We start from the raw sequence: 14,580 nt of genomic DNA, 5'->3' as shown, positions 1-14,580 counted from the left end.
GAGGAAGGCTTCCAGTTATGGAATGAATTAGTCATAGGAACACAAGGCACAGCATAGGGAATACAGTCACTGGCATTGTAACAGTGTCCTATGGTGACAGATGGTAGCTTGTTTGTAGTGAGCACAGCTTAATGGATAGACTTGTCCAATCACTATTTTGTACATCTGCAACTAATGTAACATTGTGTGTCAACTGTATTCAAAAAGGTTTTTTAATGCAAACAAAAAATAAAGGGGCCCCACTCCCCACAAATCACTCTACCTCCAGCCCCAAGCTTTATTTTCTTCACCGCACAGAGCATCCTCTGAGATGACCTCGTTCATGTGTTTACTTGTTTATTGTCCCTCTCCCCCAACCAGAATGTAAACTCCAAAAGGACAGGTGCTGTGTCTCTCTTATTCACATCTGTATCCTCAGCACCCTTCGTCCCCTGCAGAGTGCCAGGCCACAAAAAAGTGCAAAATAAATATTTGTTAAATGAACATGAACATGAGGAGAAGAGGCCCTTGGGGGAGGGCATCGGCGGCCTCTACAGAATCACTTCAGCTCAGTAATGTCCATTTTTTCTTTTCTAATCATCCGCCCCCTACCCATCGGCTTCCATTCACTCTCTCTCCAGGGGGAAGAGGTGAAGACAGGAAACGGGAAAGGCCCAGAGACTGCCCCATGACAATCGCCCTCGCCCTGGGTGTGGGTTAATTCCCAGCCCCAGACTGAGCCTGGGGCAACGAGCATTGAGGCACACCGGGAGCCCACAGAAGTGAGGGGTGGCGTCCAGGCAGGTGGGGACTGCCTCCTGATTGCCGATCTGACCCTCAGAGCCTGGAGGTCCCTCTCCGATCAGAGGGTCCAAACTCCTCTCCCAGGAGTCTGGACGACGACGCTGTCCGGAGCGCCAAGCTGGCAAGCGGCAGAGGGCCGGGCTCCGGTTGGGGAGCCCTCCGCTCACTTGCAGACGCTGACCCACTCGGTGATGCGGCACTCCTCGCAGACGACGAAGCAGCACCAGTGGAAGCGGCAGTGGCAGCGCTCGCTGCGCGTCTGGCGCAGGATGTTGTGGCCGCGGCCGCAGCACATGCTGCCACAGCCGTCGGGGCCCGCGCTGCTCTTGTTGCACAGGCGGCCCACGGTGCCCGCCGAGTCCAGGCGCGGCTCGCGCTCGCAGAAGTCGGGCGACTTCTCGAAGTAGACGAGGTCGGCGGGGCTGGCGCGGCGCCGCGACCCCGGGACGCCCGGGGCGGGCGAGGGGGCCCCCGCGGGGCCGGGCTCCAGCTGGCCGCCGTTGCGGTTGTGCGGCCGGATGAGCGTGGCGCGGTGGAAGCGGCTGCGCAGCAGCGCCCCCACGGCGCGGAACTCCGGCGTCACCTGCCAGCACGTCTTGAGCTGGCAGCTGCCCGACGTGCCGTGGCACTTGCACTTCCGCCGCATGTTCTCCATCACCGCCTGCGGAGGGAGGCACGGTGAGGGGTGACGCCCGCGGCCAGCCCCACGGCCCTCCTCCCAGCGCAGACACTGGCCTTCCAGAATCTCGGAGAATTCTGAAACTGACTCCCATCGAACTCAGGCAAAAGCTGAGGCCCGAAACAGAACGGGGCGAGGGGGGCGGGGCGGGGGGAGGTGTGTGGGTGTGTGTAGGGTTGTGGGCTGTGGGCCGCACAGCTCCTGAGCCAGGCAGTCCCGAGAACAACTCCCCGCCTGCTCTTCAGGACTGTCCTCCCATCCCACCTCCCACCAGGCCAGGTCCTGGGGGAATTCCCTCCTTCCTCCCCTCCTCTCCTTTTCCAGCAGCTGCAGGGGGCCCTTGGGGCTGGAGGCTCTCGCTTCCTGAGGGGGGATCCCAGATCCTCAGGGAAATTCCCTCTCCTTCCACCCCTCAGGTGGGGGCCAGGAGCAGGGGTGGGTGCTGGCCCCAATATATCTCATACCCAAAGCTTCTGGCCTCTATCCAGGCATGAGTTGGGGCTGCGGAGAGTCTGAGAAAGCCCCTCTCAGCCTCTGGCCCTGCAGCCCTTTCGCAGAGAGCCTAAGGAGGGGACAGAAGCTGGGGAGACTCCTCTCTCCTCCATTATAATGGCTGGGGCTTATTCTGCTCAATGCTGAATGCCACGGTTCCTCCTAGGGGAGAGTGAGCATCAACAGGGGCCAAAGGCTCTACCTGCCTACAGAATGGGAAGAGTCCCAGAGAACCAGACCCCCCCCCCCCCGGCAATGAAAATGAGGACAAGACCCCACGCCTCCAAGGGAAGTAGTTACAGGAATACAGCCTACCCACTGCCTCTGCCCAGCTCTCAGCCTGCTCTAGAATCCCCTCCCAAAGAACCCCTTGCCATTATTATCCTCACTAGAGACACCAGAAGCAGTTGGCCACATCTTCTCCCCCCACCCCCAGATTCCATTCCAGAACACACCGTCTGGTGGGGAAAGCAATGATCTGGGGCCCTCCAACCTGGGCAGTTAAGGCCACAAAACAGAGACCATGCCTTCTGAGTCTTAAAAGGCCCCTCTGCTGGTAGGTGCAGCCTGTGGTGTCAGCACCATGGAGGAACCAGCCCAAGCCCCCCCACCCCACCCCCTACCAACAGCTCCAGAACGTTTGCTTCCCACAGGCAGCAGCCATTAATTAAGCAGTTTAACAAGGAGGGGGAGGTACTGTTGGTATGGGCTGGGATAGTATGGAAGCTTGGGAAAGAAGCTGGGTGAGCAGGGCAGGGCTGGGTGGAAGCTGGATGTGACCTGAGGGTGCATATGCCTCAGTTTACTTCACCTCTAAGTCAGGCTTGGAAGAGCTGAATCAGCTCCGAGTCTCTGAAAGGAAAAGGCGAATGGCCTGGGCTGAGAGGCCCGGAGAAAAGGGGATGCGGAGGGACAGGTGCGAGCCAGAGCGAGGGGAAGGCAGAAACAAGGCCCGAAGGCAGGCCAGGCAGAGCCAGAGAGAAGGGATGGGGGCTGAGCAGCCAGGAAAGGAGGGTGCGGAGTTATGAGAGAGGGCTAAGGGGGCGTCTCAGTGGAGGCAGACGCAGAGTGCAGACAAGGCCGCAGCTCAGCTCGAGAGAGCACAGGCCTGGTGCTCAGCTGCCTGCAGACCAATCCTCCTTTCCCACTTCCTCGTAGGTTGCATGGCCTTGGGCAAGCTCCTCCATCTTTCTGTACCTCGGTTTCCGTATCTGAACACGAGGCTAATACTAGGACCCTCAGAGCTAGTTGTAAGGATTAAATAGGCTGCTAGGCACTAAGGTGCTCCAGGCAGTCCCTGACACATAGGAAGGACAAAATAAATGCAGGTGATTATCCATTCCCTTCCCTAAATGCAGATTATTCCTTTCCTTTCTTCTTCTTTTTCTTTTTTTTTTTTTTAATGAATGATCTTTGAGTAGTATGAACGTTCAAAGGAAGGGAGGTAAAGAAGAAAAGCAACCATGCAACCCCCACACAGGGCCATGGTGGCCCCCAGGCACCTCCCCTTGCAGGAATCCCTCATTCTGCACAGAAAGGCTGCAAGAGGTCAAAGATCACAGCATAGGATAGCACAGAATCGTGGAACATTAGAGCTGGGCCAGGGCTGGGGGGATGTAGGGGACTGGGTGATCCAGTTCAACTTTCTTGTTTTATAGGGGAGGTGACAGAGTGGCAGAGCAGGGCCAAGGCCCCCAAGGTCCTGATTGCAGCCCAGTGCCCCTTCCACCGCTCACTGCAAGGTAAGGAGAGGACCGGGCTGCCCAGCAGAGGGGGAAGCTGATCCAGGACAGGGCAGGTCTCATCCCTGCCTCCCCCGCCTAGTCCAGTGCCTGGCACACAGTGGGCCTCCAATGCAGGTTTGAGGACTGGATTAGGCAGGGGGCAATGAGAAAGCTGCTGAGCTAGGTGGAGTGGCTGTGTTCCCTAGAGGAGAGGTCGGCCTGGGGTGGGGGAGGGGAGGAGCCCTAGGCAGAGGGGTCTGGAACAGGCCCGGGGCGGGGCGGGTGGGACTCTCACCTGCCTCCCAACTCGGTTGTTGTGGAGCCTCATGCGTGCGTGGATATCTCTGTGAGGCTCCCGGGAGTCCAGAAAGTCCTTAGAGAAGCGCTCCCCGAAGCCCACGTCGGGGCTACAGCCGCCCCACTCCCAGGAGTCCTGCAGGCCCGGGCTGGCAGGGGGCAGAGCCGGGTGTTCGGGGACCCCGTGGCTCAGGCCCTTACCACGCTGGAGCGCGTCCAACTGCAGGCGGTGCAGCTTCCGGCGGAAGGCCTCCTCGTCCCCGCGCCGGGAGGCGTCGCAGCCGCAAGCCCTCAGTTTACCCAGGGCACAGGCATTGGACACAGCGTGTACGACCCCGGCTGCGGCGATGGCGTAGGCGAAGGCGCTCTCTCGAAAGCCTGAGGGTGGAGATCCAGGAAACAGACTCTGGGGGGCTTCGATGTCTCAGATGTCTCATGCTTCCGCCCTCCCTGCCCGACCTTCTCACCATAAGAGGAGGAAACCGAGGCCCAGTGTTGGGGGAAGGTCTGGTACAGGGATACAGGCTCAAAGAGGGGCAGAAATCACCCCCCAGAAGTTTGGGGTGCAGAGTGGAGTGGGGAAGGCCTCCCCCAGAGCCCTCTTTTCGCTTGACACTCCATTCCTGGTTTCATTAACATCACCCTTAGCAAGCTCAGAGTCTGTGTCTACCTCTCTCCTGTTGGACAGAAAGTATCTGGTAAACGTTCTTTTGAAAACCAGGGACTGAATCTATTATCTCTCATGCTATGTTTGCAATTTAAAAAATAAGACTGCAGAAAGAAGACAAAATTTAACCTAAAAAATATATATATATATCATTTGTGATGGACTTCCAGGCCCCAGAGGATGCTAAAGGTGCAGAAGGGCAAGTAAGAGGAAATGGTGTCGGCCTAAAGCTCCTGGTCCCAAGTCTGCCTTCCTGGTGTCACTCGCTTCTGCCGACTACAGAACATTCTCTGACGGTCAAGTTCAAGAGCCAGAGAAAAGACCCCATGAGTTTTCCCTTTCCCTGTCCACAGGCATCCCAGAAAATCTGAGAAAAGGGCACCATTCCACCACCTGTCCTGCTGTGGGTCTAGGTCAGCTGAAGGGGTTGTTTGAGGGATGCTGAAACACAGCCCAGTGCCCTGCTCGTAGTGCTGAAAGTTGAGAGGAAAGGGTGAACAAAGGCAGACACTTTCCTTGAGATGCTCAGGGGCACGGACACCCTGATGAACCACTCTCAGGAGCCCAGGACTGGTCTCCACTACTGTTCTCCTCGGTGTTTCCCAGTCCAACCCATCCTCTGGGAAGGCCCTGGTAGGTCTGGGCCTCCTTGGCAGGGGGAGGTCTACTTGCAGAGGATGCTCTGGCTCTGGGACCCACTAGGAACTTCTGGCTTATTCTGCATCTAGAAGGGACCAGCTAGCAGCATTTTCTGGTACAAGTCTCTGACCAACCTCTGAAATCGAGAGAGTGTGGGCAGTGGGACAAGAAGCCAGGAGCAATCAGGAGAACTCACCTGCACCCAAGGCCAGACCCTAGCAGGAGACCAGAGGCTTGCAGGAGACCAGAGATTCAGAGGAAAGAACTCTGGGTCTTTCCACCCTAGCATCAAAGACTGGAAGGACATGCTCTGGGAGTTCCCACAGACTTCAGAGAGCCAATGAGGACTGGACAGAGACCCTAGCCCAATCCCGCACCCTCCATGCTCACCCTCTGCATCACAGGGTCCTGTCCTCCTGTCCTTAGCTAGCCACTCACCCACCCTAAAAAACAAGATGTGTAGTCGTTGAAAGTATGAACTCTGGAGGCAAACTGTCTGTGTTCAAATCTTAGCTCTCCCATTTATTAGCTGTTAATAGCTACATGACCTTGGCCAAGTGACTTGACCTCTGTGCCTCAGTTTTCTCATCTGTAAAACAAGACTGTTACGAACTGCTTCATTGTTGTCCCAAGAATTAGTAAATTTCAAGTACTTAGAAGAGTATGTTACTCATAGTGAGTACTGCAGAAACATTAGCTGTTTTTGAGAAGTTCTTCATGCTGTCTCATTCCACTCACAACAGCTGTAGTTCCAGGCCATTGGTTCTTGTTTCCCCAATCAGGGACAGAGCCCAGCGGCTCATGACCTACTTTAGGATCAATCACATGGGCCACCAGAAGCCCAAGAAGCAGGCCATCCCTGTCTATCTTCTCTCTCCATCATCTCAGGACCTTTTCTGTAAGGAGCTCAGCTCCCAGGAGGAGATGAGGATTGGCCTGAAGCCTTTTAAGGGGATGTTGGGAATTGGTGGGAGCTGGAGAGGAGTAGACACTGACATGGGAGGTAGGGCCCAAGGGAAAGTGCTTACCCACTGCCTTTTAGCTGTGGAACTCTCAGCATTTCCACTATTGCTAGGGAGCTCATCAGCTCACTGCTAAGGCCAAATGGCAATACTCAGATTCCAGAAGCAACCTGGGCCTCAGAAGCCATCCCCCGCTTCAACACACACAGTGCAAAAGGTCACAGGGGTTAGGTAGCCCACCAGCCCCAGCTCTCTCAGCTCCCAGGCCTGGTAACTTTCTGCTAAAGGACACTTGGCTCTAGGGAAGACATCCTCCTGAGTAAGAAACCCAAGTGTCCCCGGTCCCAATTCCTATGGCCCTGTCTATGCATGCTACTAAGAAAGGGCAAGAGGCTGGTCCAAGGGGACGTGCTGGGCCAATCACCATCTTCTGGGCTTTGTGACATTCAGAAGCAGGTCCAGAGAAGTCTGGAAAAATGTAGTTCACAATCTACAGAGAACACCCCTACCTAACCCAGGCAGCCAAAGATGCCACGCCATGGCCTCTGGCAGCTGTCACAGCCACGTGCAGGGGCAGCCAGGCAGGACCCTTGTGACCACCCTCTGCTGCAAGCATCCAGGATTCAGAGACATCCAGCCTCCTAGGTCTGCCCCCAGCTCCCACTCAGGGCCCCAGTTTCGGTCCTGGCCCTGACTGTCTGGGGCAGTCACAGGCACTGTGCCATCTGGCCAGCTGGAGGGGGAGAGGGGTGGGGCCGGGGCCAGCTGGCCTGCCTGAAGCATGGAGGGAGGTGGGGGCTTGTTAAGACGCACAATTAGCTGTCCTGCCTTTGATCTGGGACAGGGACTGCCAGCATCTAAGTGGAGTCAGCTGCTGCTCCAGGATGGGGCTGGGGGAGGAGGATGGGAGGGCAGGGGAGCATGGATGAGAGAGGGTTCAGGAGCCAGTGGGAACTAGGAGGGATCAGAGACGCTTGAGCCCCGCCTATTTGAGTCAAAGAGGGAGGGAAGGGGAGAGATCTGGTCTCCATCCCCTCCATGCAAATCATCTGTGCATTGCTCCTGTGCCTGCGCTGAGAGAGAAAGAGGGAGAGAGAGGGTTGTGTGCATGTGGGAACACTTAGGGGTGACACTGAATGTGGCTACACGTTTGCACAAACAAAGGTAGGTGTGTGTGTGTGTGTGTGTGTGTGTGTGTGTGTGTGTTTATACGGGTCAGTTTCATTGCCTGGTATTTCAGGGAGGCAGTGGTTGAGAGCAGTCTTTAAACTCAGCTGGCCCACATTTGAGTCCTGGCTCCATAGCTCCCTTAGAAGCTGTGTGACTAATGGCAAGTTACCTAACCTCTCATTGCTTCATTTGTAAAATGAGGATACTAATAGCACCCATTGCATGGGAACTGTTTGAGGATCTTAAAGTACAGAAAAAGTGCTTCAGAACACTGCCAGACAGGGGCGCCTTCGTGGCTCAGTGGGTTAAGACTGTGCCTTCCATTCAGGTCATGATCCCAGAGTCCTGGGATCAAGCCCTACACCAGGCTCTCTGCTCAGTGGGGAGCCTGCCTCCCCTCCCCTTCTGCTTGCCTCTCTGCCTACTTGTGATCTCTGTCTGCCAAATAAATAAAATCTTTTAAAAAAACAAAGACAAAAACAAAACAGTGTCAGACAAACAGCAAGTACTTAATATGTATTAGCTAACTTATTGGGAGCTATTAGAATAATGGAACATTAGGTGATCCTGGTATATGATTGCCCAAGCCTCTGTCTCTCTATCTGCTTGTACCAGTAACCCCAAGCCTGCAGGCCCAGGCATAGAACCAAGCCTCCTCAAGGATGGCCGTAAAAGGGAGGTGGGAGAAGAAAAAGCCAGGGCTTTGGACAGCAGACCCTGAACTCCCAAACTGGGCTTCGATTGGGCTTAGAGCCTGGCTGGCTGCTGGGCCTCATGCCCCCTCTTTCCATCCATTCTAGATGGGTCTGGGCCTTGGAAGAGGGCAAGACTAACCTGTGTGGGTGTTCCTAGAGCCTGCTGCTGGAATCTCCTACATTTGCCTCCACCAGTCTCTCCCTGGCCCCTCACCCCCCTTTCCACTCCATTGTCCCCTGTATCCAGAGTGACAGATGAATAGGTGTTCTAGTACTCACGATGAGGGGCTTCCCTCCAGATGTGTTGCCCAGCAGATTCCAATGGTCTGGATCCTCAAAACAAAAACCTGGGGATATCAGTGCCCTGGACCTTAGGTCAGAGCCACCCCTGGGTCGGGGACCTTCCCACAGCTTTTTTTGGATTCTAGCCCCCGAGAGGCCTCTCTCCCTGTCCCTACCCACCCAGGTTCTAGCACCCTGTCATGCCCTCTCCTGGACTGGGTAAAGCCCTGTTATATACACTGGAACCTCATCCCTTTACCCACCCCATTTCTGGGGACGTGCCAGGACAATCAGATGCAGTAACAGCATTAAGGTGGAAGTCCCAAGGGACCACCTCTTCCTAGCAGTCTCTGAACTCTAGATATAACAGAACGAACCTTTAAGAGAACCCCACTGGCAATCTGGGTTGGAAGAGGGGTCAGTGCCCCGTCTTCCACATGGGGGAAACAGGTCACCTGACCCAACATGGGACAATTCACAATTTGAAAAGGACACTGGGGGAAGGACCCAGCACAGGGACTGGCTGCCACCAAGAATGGTCCCACAGAAGTCAAATTTAGCCAGTCTTTGTGGTGATGGGCAGGGGATATAACCCCACAGGAGGTTGAAGGATGAATCCAGATACAGAGTGAGGGAAGGGTTGTAATGGTGGCCGGCGGCAGGAGAAAGTGGCAATTTTTTCCAGAAGCCCAGAGTCCCCAGCGAGGAGGGAGAGGTAGAAAATAGGATGTCGCAATGCGGGAGCAGAAGCCACCTAGTAGGACAGTGTTTCAAGGCCGAAGGAAGGAGCCCAGCCCCACTGCCAGAGCCCAGGAGCCGCTGTCCCGCCCCTTCCCCCCGCACTGCGCACCGCCCCGCCCTGGCTAGCCCCGGCAAGTCTCCCCCTCCACCCCTAAGCTACCCCCTACCCGTCCCCCCAGCTCACCTCCCGCGTATTAAACTGCAGGTGAACCCGGGAGCGCCTGGCGCCGCGCCAAGCCCGCGCGCTTCCACCGCTCCGAACTCACCCCTGACCTTCAAAGACCCCACGTCCTCTACCGGGCCCCACAGACCTCTCGCGGCCGAAGTAATCAAGACGCTTGGGCTCACTCTATCTAGAGGGAACAGGAGGCCCAGAGGGGAAGAGGGGACACCGAGGCCGGCAAGAGGGATGAAGAGCTTGCCTTGCCTCACCAGAAGCGGCTGGGGTGAGAACCTCAGCGCCTGTCCAACGCCCCCCGCCCACGCTAGCAGAACCCAAATCAAGGACTGGGTGGGGGGGTTCCTCATCGCGTGGGCCCGAGGGCTGGAGGGAACACGTGGCGTCGGGGAACTCACGGGTCACCTAGAAACCCGGAGTAGGAGCTGCCGCTCGGCGGCTGGGGAGAGCTCCCGCCCGGCCAGGGCAGGACAGAGGCACAGGCCTGTACCGTGACGTGGGCGAGCGCAGGCGGCCGGGGCTGGGCGCTAGGCCCGGGTCCCCCAGTAGCCGCCGTCTGCCGAGTCTGCGGGGCTCGGGTGCAGCGGGGCGCGCGGGCGGGGCGGGGAGCGCGGGGCAGGGGCGGCGGGGGTGGGTTGGGGGTGGGGGGAGCCCCTTGGAGAGCCGCGCGGCTAGGGCCGGGAGCCGTCTGCCGCGGCCCCGCGGGGATTAGTTCGCGGCTGCATGCCGCCACACGCGTCGGGCTGGGCTCGGCCGAGTAGAAACAGCGCCCCGGGCGCGCGGGGGAGGGAGTGGGGAGGGCGCGCGGGGGCGGGGCGGGCGGCCTGGAGCTGGGCTGGGGGAGGCTGCGTTGGCCCCGGACTTGTTCCCTGGGGGCCCCTGGGGATGCAAGGAGGGGTCCTAGTGAAAAGGGGATTGTCCTCAGCTGGCCGAGTTCTTTTTGAAATTAGGATACCTCGGAGTCGGACTCCTCCAGAAGCCTCTGGGCCCCAAGGCCACAGGGTATAGGGATACCCCTCTTCCTCCACTGTCAACTGAGAATTGGACAAGTCCCAAGGAGCCAGGTCCCCACACTGTCCCACTCAGGTAGCTGAGAGGCAAAGATAGATACACCCCCCATCTTCCCCCAAAAATCTGAGTCAAGACCTAAGGTACGAAGGCAGGAGGTGGGTGTGAGCAGAAACTATCTCCAGCCCAAGCTCCTCTAGAGGTTGTCTCGATGGACCCTGGGTCACCCAGAAGTCCCAGGGGAGGACAGGGAGTGGGCTGGGGCTTCTCTGGGCTGTGAGGGGAAGAGGGGTTGGCAGAGCTGTCAGGCCTGCTGGGCGGGAGGCATGCACACACCCAGGGCCTCTGATTCAGAGAAGGTTCTCGGGGGCGGCGAGAATGACACAGAGGCTGGTGGTGTACCCTGCCTGCCGGGAAGAGCTTTTGCAGAAGTACAGACATTTTACCTGCCCGGGCTTCCCTCACCCACACCTTTCGGGAAAAATCCTTCCTGCTGGCTCTGGGCACCTTATCCCAGGCTCTCCAACCTAAATGCTGTTTACTAGGGAGAGGGAAGATTGAGAAAGGTGACAAATGTGGATCTTTCCTGAGCCTGAGATATACAGTGTCAATGACAGAGCAGGCTAAACCAGGAGTCAGTTCTCAGTCATGGAACCCGCTACCCTCAGCCCAAGCAGCTCAGGCTGGAGACACATCTGCCCCGTTTGTCTGGCCCCCGGTAGACCAGCCAAGACCAGATAGGAGCAGTCTGGCTGGTAGATGGGCACCTGGGGGGGCGAGTTGCCAGCTTGAGGGAGTGTGTTGGGGGTAGTTGGCTTTCCTGATGAAGGTGCTGGATGGGTGCACAGAAGGGCAAGGGGAGGGGGGAGGGGGCAGCTACCTCGGCTGAAGATGGGGCTCTCATAGGGGATCTTGTTTCGAGTCTCCAGACTAGAGCAATTCCAGCGCTGGTCCCGGAACTGGTGCTGGCACTCGTGGATGGCGATCTGGATGCCCTGGATGGCCGAGGCGGCCACATCGGGGTGACGCACACACACTTCCATCTGCCTCCTGCTCAGGCCCGGCAATGTCAGGCACACCGTGTTGGCATTGAGCACAGGCTCCGGGGGGAGGCGGAGGCCCAGAATGTCGTTGGGTGCAGACCTGCAGGAAGTGAGGAGTGGGTGTGGGTGAGCGTTTGGGGGAGCTAGGAGGGCCCCACTTAACAATCCACACTCTGTCCCAAAGGCCAGAGTCCCCCTGTTCCAACCTCTGCTTCTAAAGGTTAGGCTTACAGGTAGAGTCCTAAAGCCTTCTCCTGTCCTTGGTCCTCTTATCATCATTGCCTCCAACGCCGCTTGCCCAGCTGCACACCTACACAAGTTAACGTGTAAATGCACACACATCCAAAATGCCTGCGCACATATTTCATAAGGACCTGCTGAGGCCCTGATGCTCACGTCCGTAGCATTCCCCAGGACACCACTCCCAATGCCTGTTTCAGACCGTCCCAATCACACTGACACATTTCTCACCCCTTGAGGGGGCCACACAGACCCAAGAACACTTACACACATGCACACTGCAGACAGAGGGATACATGCGCACACACAGACCCAAGAATGAACACAGGAACATCTTAACATGTATCTGATCTGTAAACTCTCAGTCGCACACATGTGCACACACAGACTGCTGTTTACAACTTAACCCCCAGGGTTCACAAAATCACACACACACACACACACACTGAGAACCCTTCTGGCTGCAGCTGTCTCAGTGACCCCACCTGAACTACTCCCTTCCAGCACCCCCCACCCCCAGTGCCCCTGCCAGGGGAGTCATCTCTGAGGTGGAGCAAGGCAGTTTGAGCTCTTTCCTGGGGGTGGGGACGCATTCCCCGAGCCTGGGGCGGACTCCAGGTTGGCACTTTCCCCCTCACACATACACACACCCGGTCTGCTAGTAGCCTTCACTTTCCTGGGTACAGCCTTGTCTCCGTGGACTGCCCGGATTCTGTCACCAGTTCAGCCCCCACCTATGAGGGCAGTGTCTTTCATTGGGCACCAGCACTTTCCTGCGACACAGTCCCTCCCTCCTTCCAGGGTCCCCTGCCCCAGCGGGAGCGCCAGAGGCCCCCCGCGGCTGGGGGTCGCAGCTCTCCAAGGAGGGCGGGGCGGAAGGTGAGGGCTCACCTGGGCACGGCGGTAGCCAGCAGCAGTAGGAAGAAGAAGAGCGCGCAGAGCGCGGGCCGCGGCTGGGGCCGAGGTCGGAGCCGCGGCCAGGGGCAAGGGTGGGTGCTGCCCATGGCGCGCAGGCCGTCACGGGCCAGGAGTGGGGGGCTCACAGCCCGGCGGGACCGGCGAGCCAGGGGCGACGGCGCATGATCCGCAGGGGTCGGGGCGGCTGCGACACAGAGCTCCGACTCGGGTCACGGCTCCGGGAGCAGACGGCGCCCGCCTCCCCGCTCCATGGGGCAGCGCCCCCGGGCACCGCCCTCGGGGTGGGGGGGGGCGGGCGGGCGCACCGGGCACCTCCTGGCACAGGGGTCCAGGGAATTTCCCAAGACCCCCCTGCGACAACTCCTGGTGCCTCTCGAGGGTAAGGAGGGGGCCGGAGGTGCTGCGGGCTGGGGACGAGAGGTTGGGGTGCCGGGGAGCCCCCCAGAGCAGCGCCTCAAGCCTGCGTGCTTCCGAGGGCGTGCGAGGCGGGCGGGGGGGTGGGGTGGGGTGGGGTGTGGGGGGGGCGGCGCTGTCTGTGCCCGGCCCCACCGCCCAGAGAGTGAGTGACTGTCCCGGATCAGGGATCTCGGCCGCCTCCCCTTTCCTCCCCCCCGCCCCCCCCCCCGCCCATGTGTCTCAGGGCTCTACCCCAGGTGACGTCACGACGGGGGAGTGTGTACCGGTCGTGAGGCTACCGCGACCGCTCAGGACTCGGGGTGGAAGCGGCGGTGCGGAGGGCAGAGGAAGGAGAAGTGTTGGGGGGGTCCGTGCGCGCGCGTGCACGTGGAGGTGCCAGCGCCAGGGGCGCGCTGGTTTGTGTAAGAAGCTGTGTGTTACTGCGAGGCCTATGTGTCTGGCGGAGACAGAGCTGCCCGGGAGGTGTCCTCTCAATATACACACCTGCAGGGGCTGGAGGGGAGGGGCTGGTCCCCCTGCTTGCCTCTCCCACCTCAGGAGGGACTTCCCGGGCTTGGCTGGTGTGGCAGGTGTGGGGGGTCCCCTGAAGAGGTTTGACAGCCTCTGGATTTTGCTTTTCTTCTTTTTGTGACTTTAAACAGGTGCCTCAGGCTCACTGACCCACCCTCTGCCCCTTTGTGAAAGGAGGTTATAGAAGCCCACCTCACCTAGTCATCTAGTTGGTGAGCCAATGAAGGTAAATGCTTGTTTGGGAGCAGAGCTCCCTGGGGTGACAGGCCCTGGGAGAGGGATTAGTGAGCTCTTTAATCCTCAAAGTGTGTTTTGGGGGTCATCTTATTTTGCCCCCTTTTATTTCAAAAGAAAATAATGAGGGGCACCTGGGTGGCTCAGTGGGTTAAGCCTCTGCCTTCAGCTCAGGTCATGATCTCAGGGTCCTGGGATCCAGACCCCATCGGGCTCTCTGCTCAGCGAGGAGCCTGCGTCCCTCTGCCTCTCTGCCTACTTGTGATCTCTCTCTCTGTGTGTCAAATAAATAAATAAAATCTTTTAAAAAAAAAAAAGAAGAAGAAGAAGAAAAGAATGAGGTTCAGAGAGGGCCATGACTTACTCAAGGTCACACAGCAAATTAGTCCAAGAGCTGGAATTGAGCCCAGTTCCCTTGACCCTGCACATAGTAGCAGTGGCCCCAACACTGAGTGTTGTTTGCCCCGGGCCTTCCTGCAGATGCTCCGGCTCTTGACTGGCCCCGGTACTTGTACTTGGCTCTCTGGGAGCTACCCCAACCCAGGCTCCTGGCTCAGGCCCACTCCTCTTTGGGATTTTCCTCTTGCCCTCCCACCCCAGCTGAACACAGAGCTCATCTCAGTATGGAGTGAGTATAGGAGACCCAGGCAAGGGCCTGAGAAATCAGAAGGTTGGAGGCAGAGGCTCCAGCTTCTGCTTCTGGTTCCAACCTGGACCCTGTGGCCTTAGCCTCCTCCTCTGTAAAATGGGTGTAAGGCTTCCAGTCTATATACACACCTCCCTCCCAACCTCATTGTCCTCTCCTGGTTTAAGGACAAACTCTGGGCTCTGAGACAAAAGGGGCCCATTCCTGGAATTGCCCATCCCTGGGGAATTGGAAAGGGGTGGGGCCTTCCCTGTC

General features: G+C 58.0%; 1 protein-coding gene across 1 annotated transcript; it reads right to left on the bottom strand.

The window, feature by feature from the left end:
• Positions 1–202: 202 nt before the first annotated feature.
• Positions 203–13,078, bottom strand: WNT10A (Wnt family member 10A). The gene is made up of 4 exons (XM_032354830.1): positions 12,492–13,078; positions 11,198–11,460; positions 3,974–4,353; positions 203–1,444 (listed from the first exon to the last, which is right to left on the bottom strand). Exons 1-4 carry the CDS (start codon positions 12,602–12,604, stop codon positions 947–949), a joined length of 1,254 nt encoding a protein of 417 aa, XP_032210721.1. The 5' UTR covers positions 12,605–13,078; the 3' UTR covers positions 203–946.
• Between the last annotated feature and the right edge of the window lie 1,502 nt (positions 13,079–14,580).

This window comes from Mustela erminea, chromosome 8 (assembly GCF_009829155.1).
Source record: "Mustela erminea isolate mMusErm1 chromosome 8, mMusErm1.Pri, whole genome shotgun sequence".
Lineage (NCBI taxonomy): Eukaryota > Metazoa > Chordata > Mammalia > Carnivora > Mustelidae > Mustela > Mustela erminea.
The sequence above is the reverse complement of the archived record's forward strand: the minus strand, read 5'-3'. Positions and strand labels throughout refer to the sequence as shown.

Coding starts and splice junctions, on each gene's coding strand:
- WNT10A (XM_032354830.1), bottom strand. CDS start 12,604: ATGGGCAGCACCCACCCTTGCCCCTGGCCGCGGCTCCGACCTCGGCCC. Junction 4,354..11,197: donor GAGCCCCATCTTCAGCCGAG/GTAGCTGCCCCC, acceptor CTCCACCCTCAG/GCTTTCGAGAGAGCGCCTTC. Junction 1,445..3,973: donor ACAACCGAGTTGGGAGGCAG/GTGAGAGTCCCA, acceptor CTCCCTCCGCAG/GCGGTGATGGAGAACATGCG.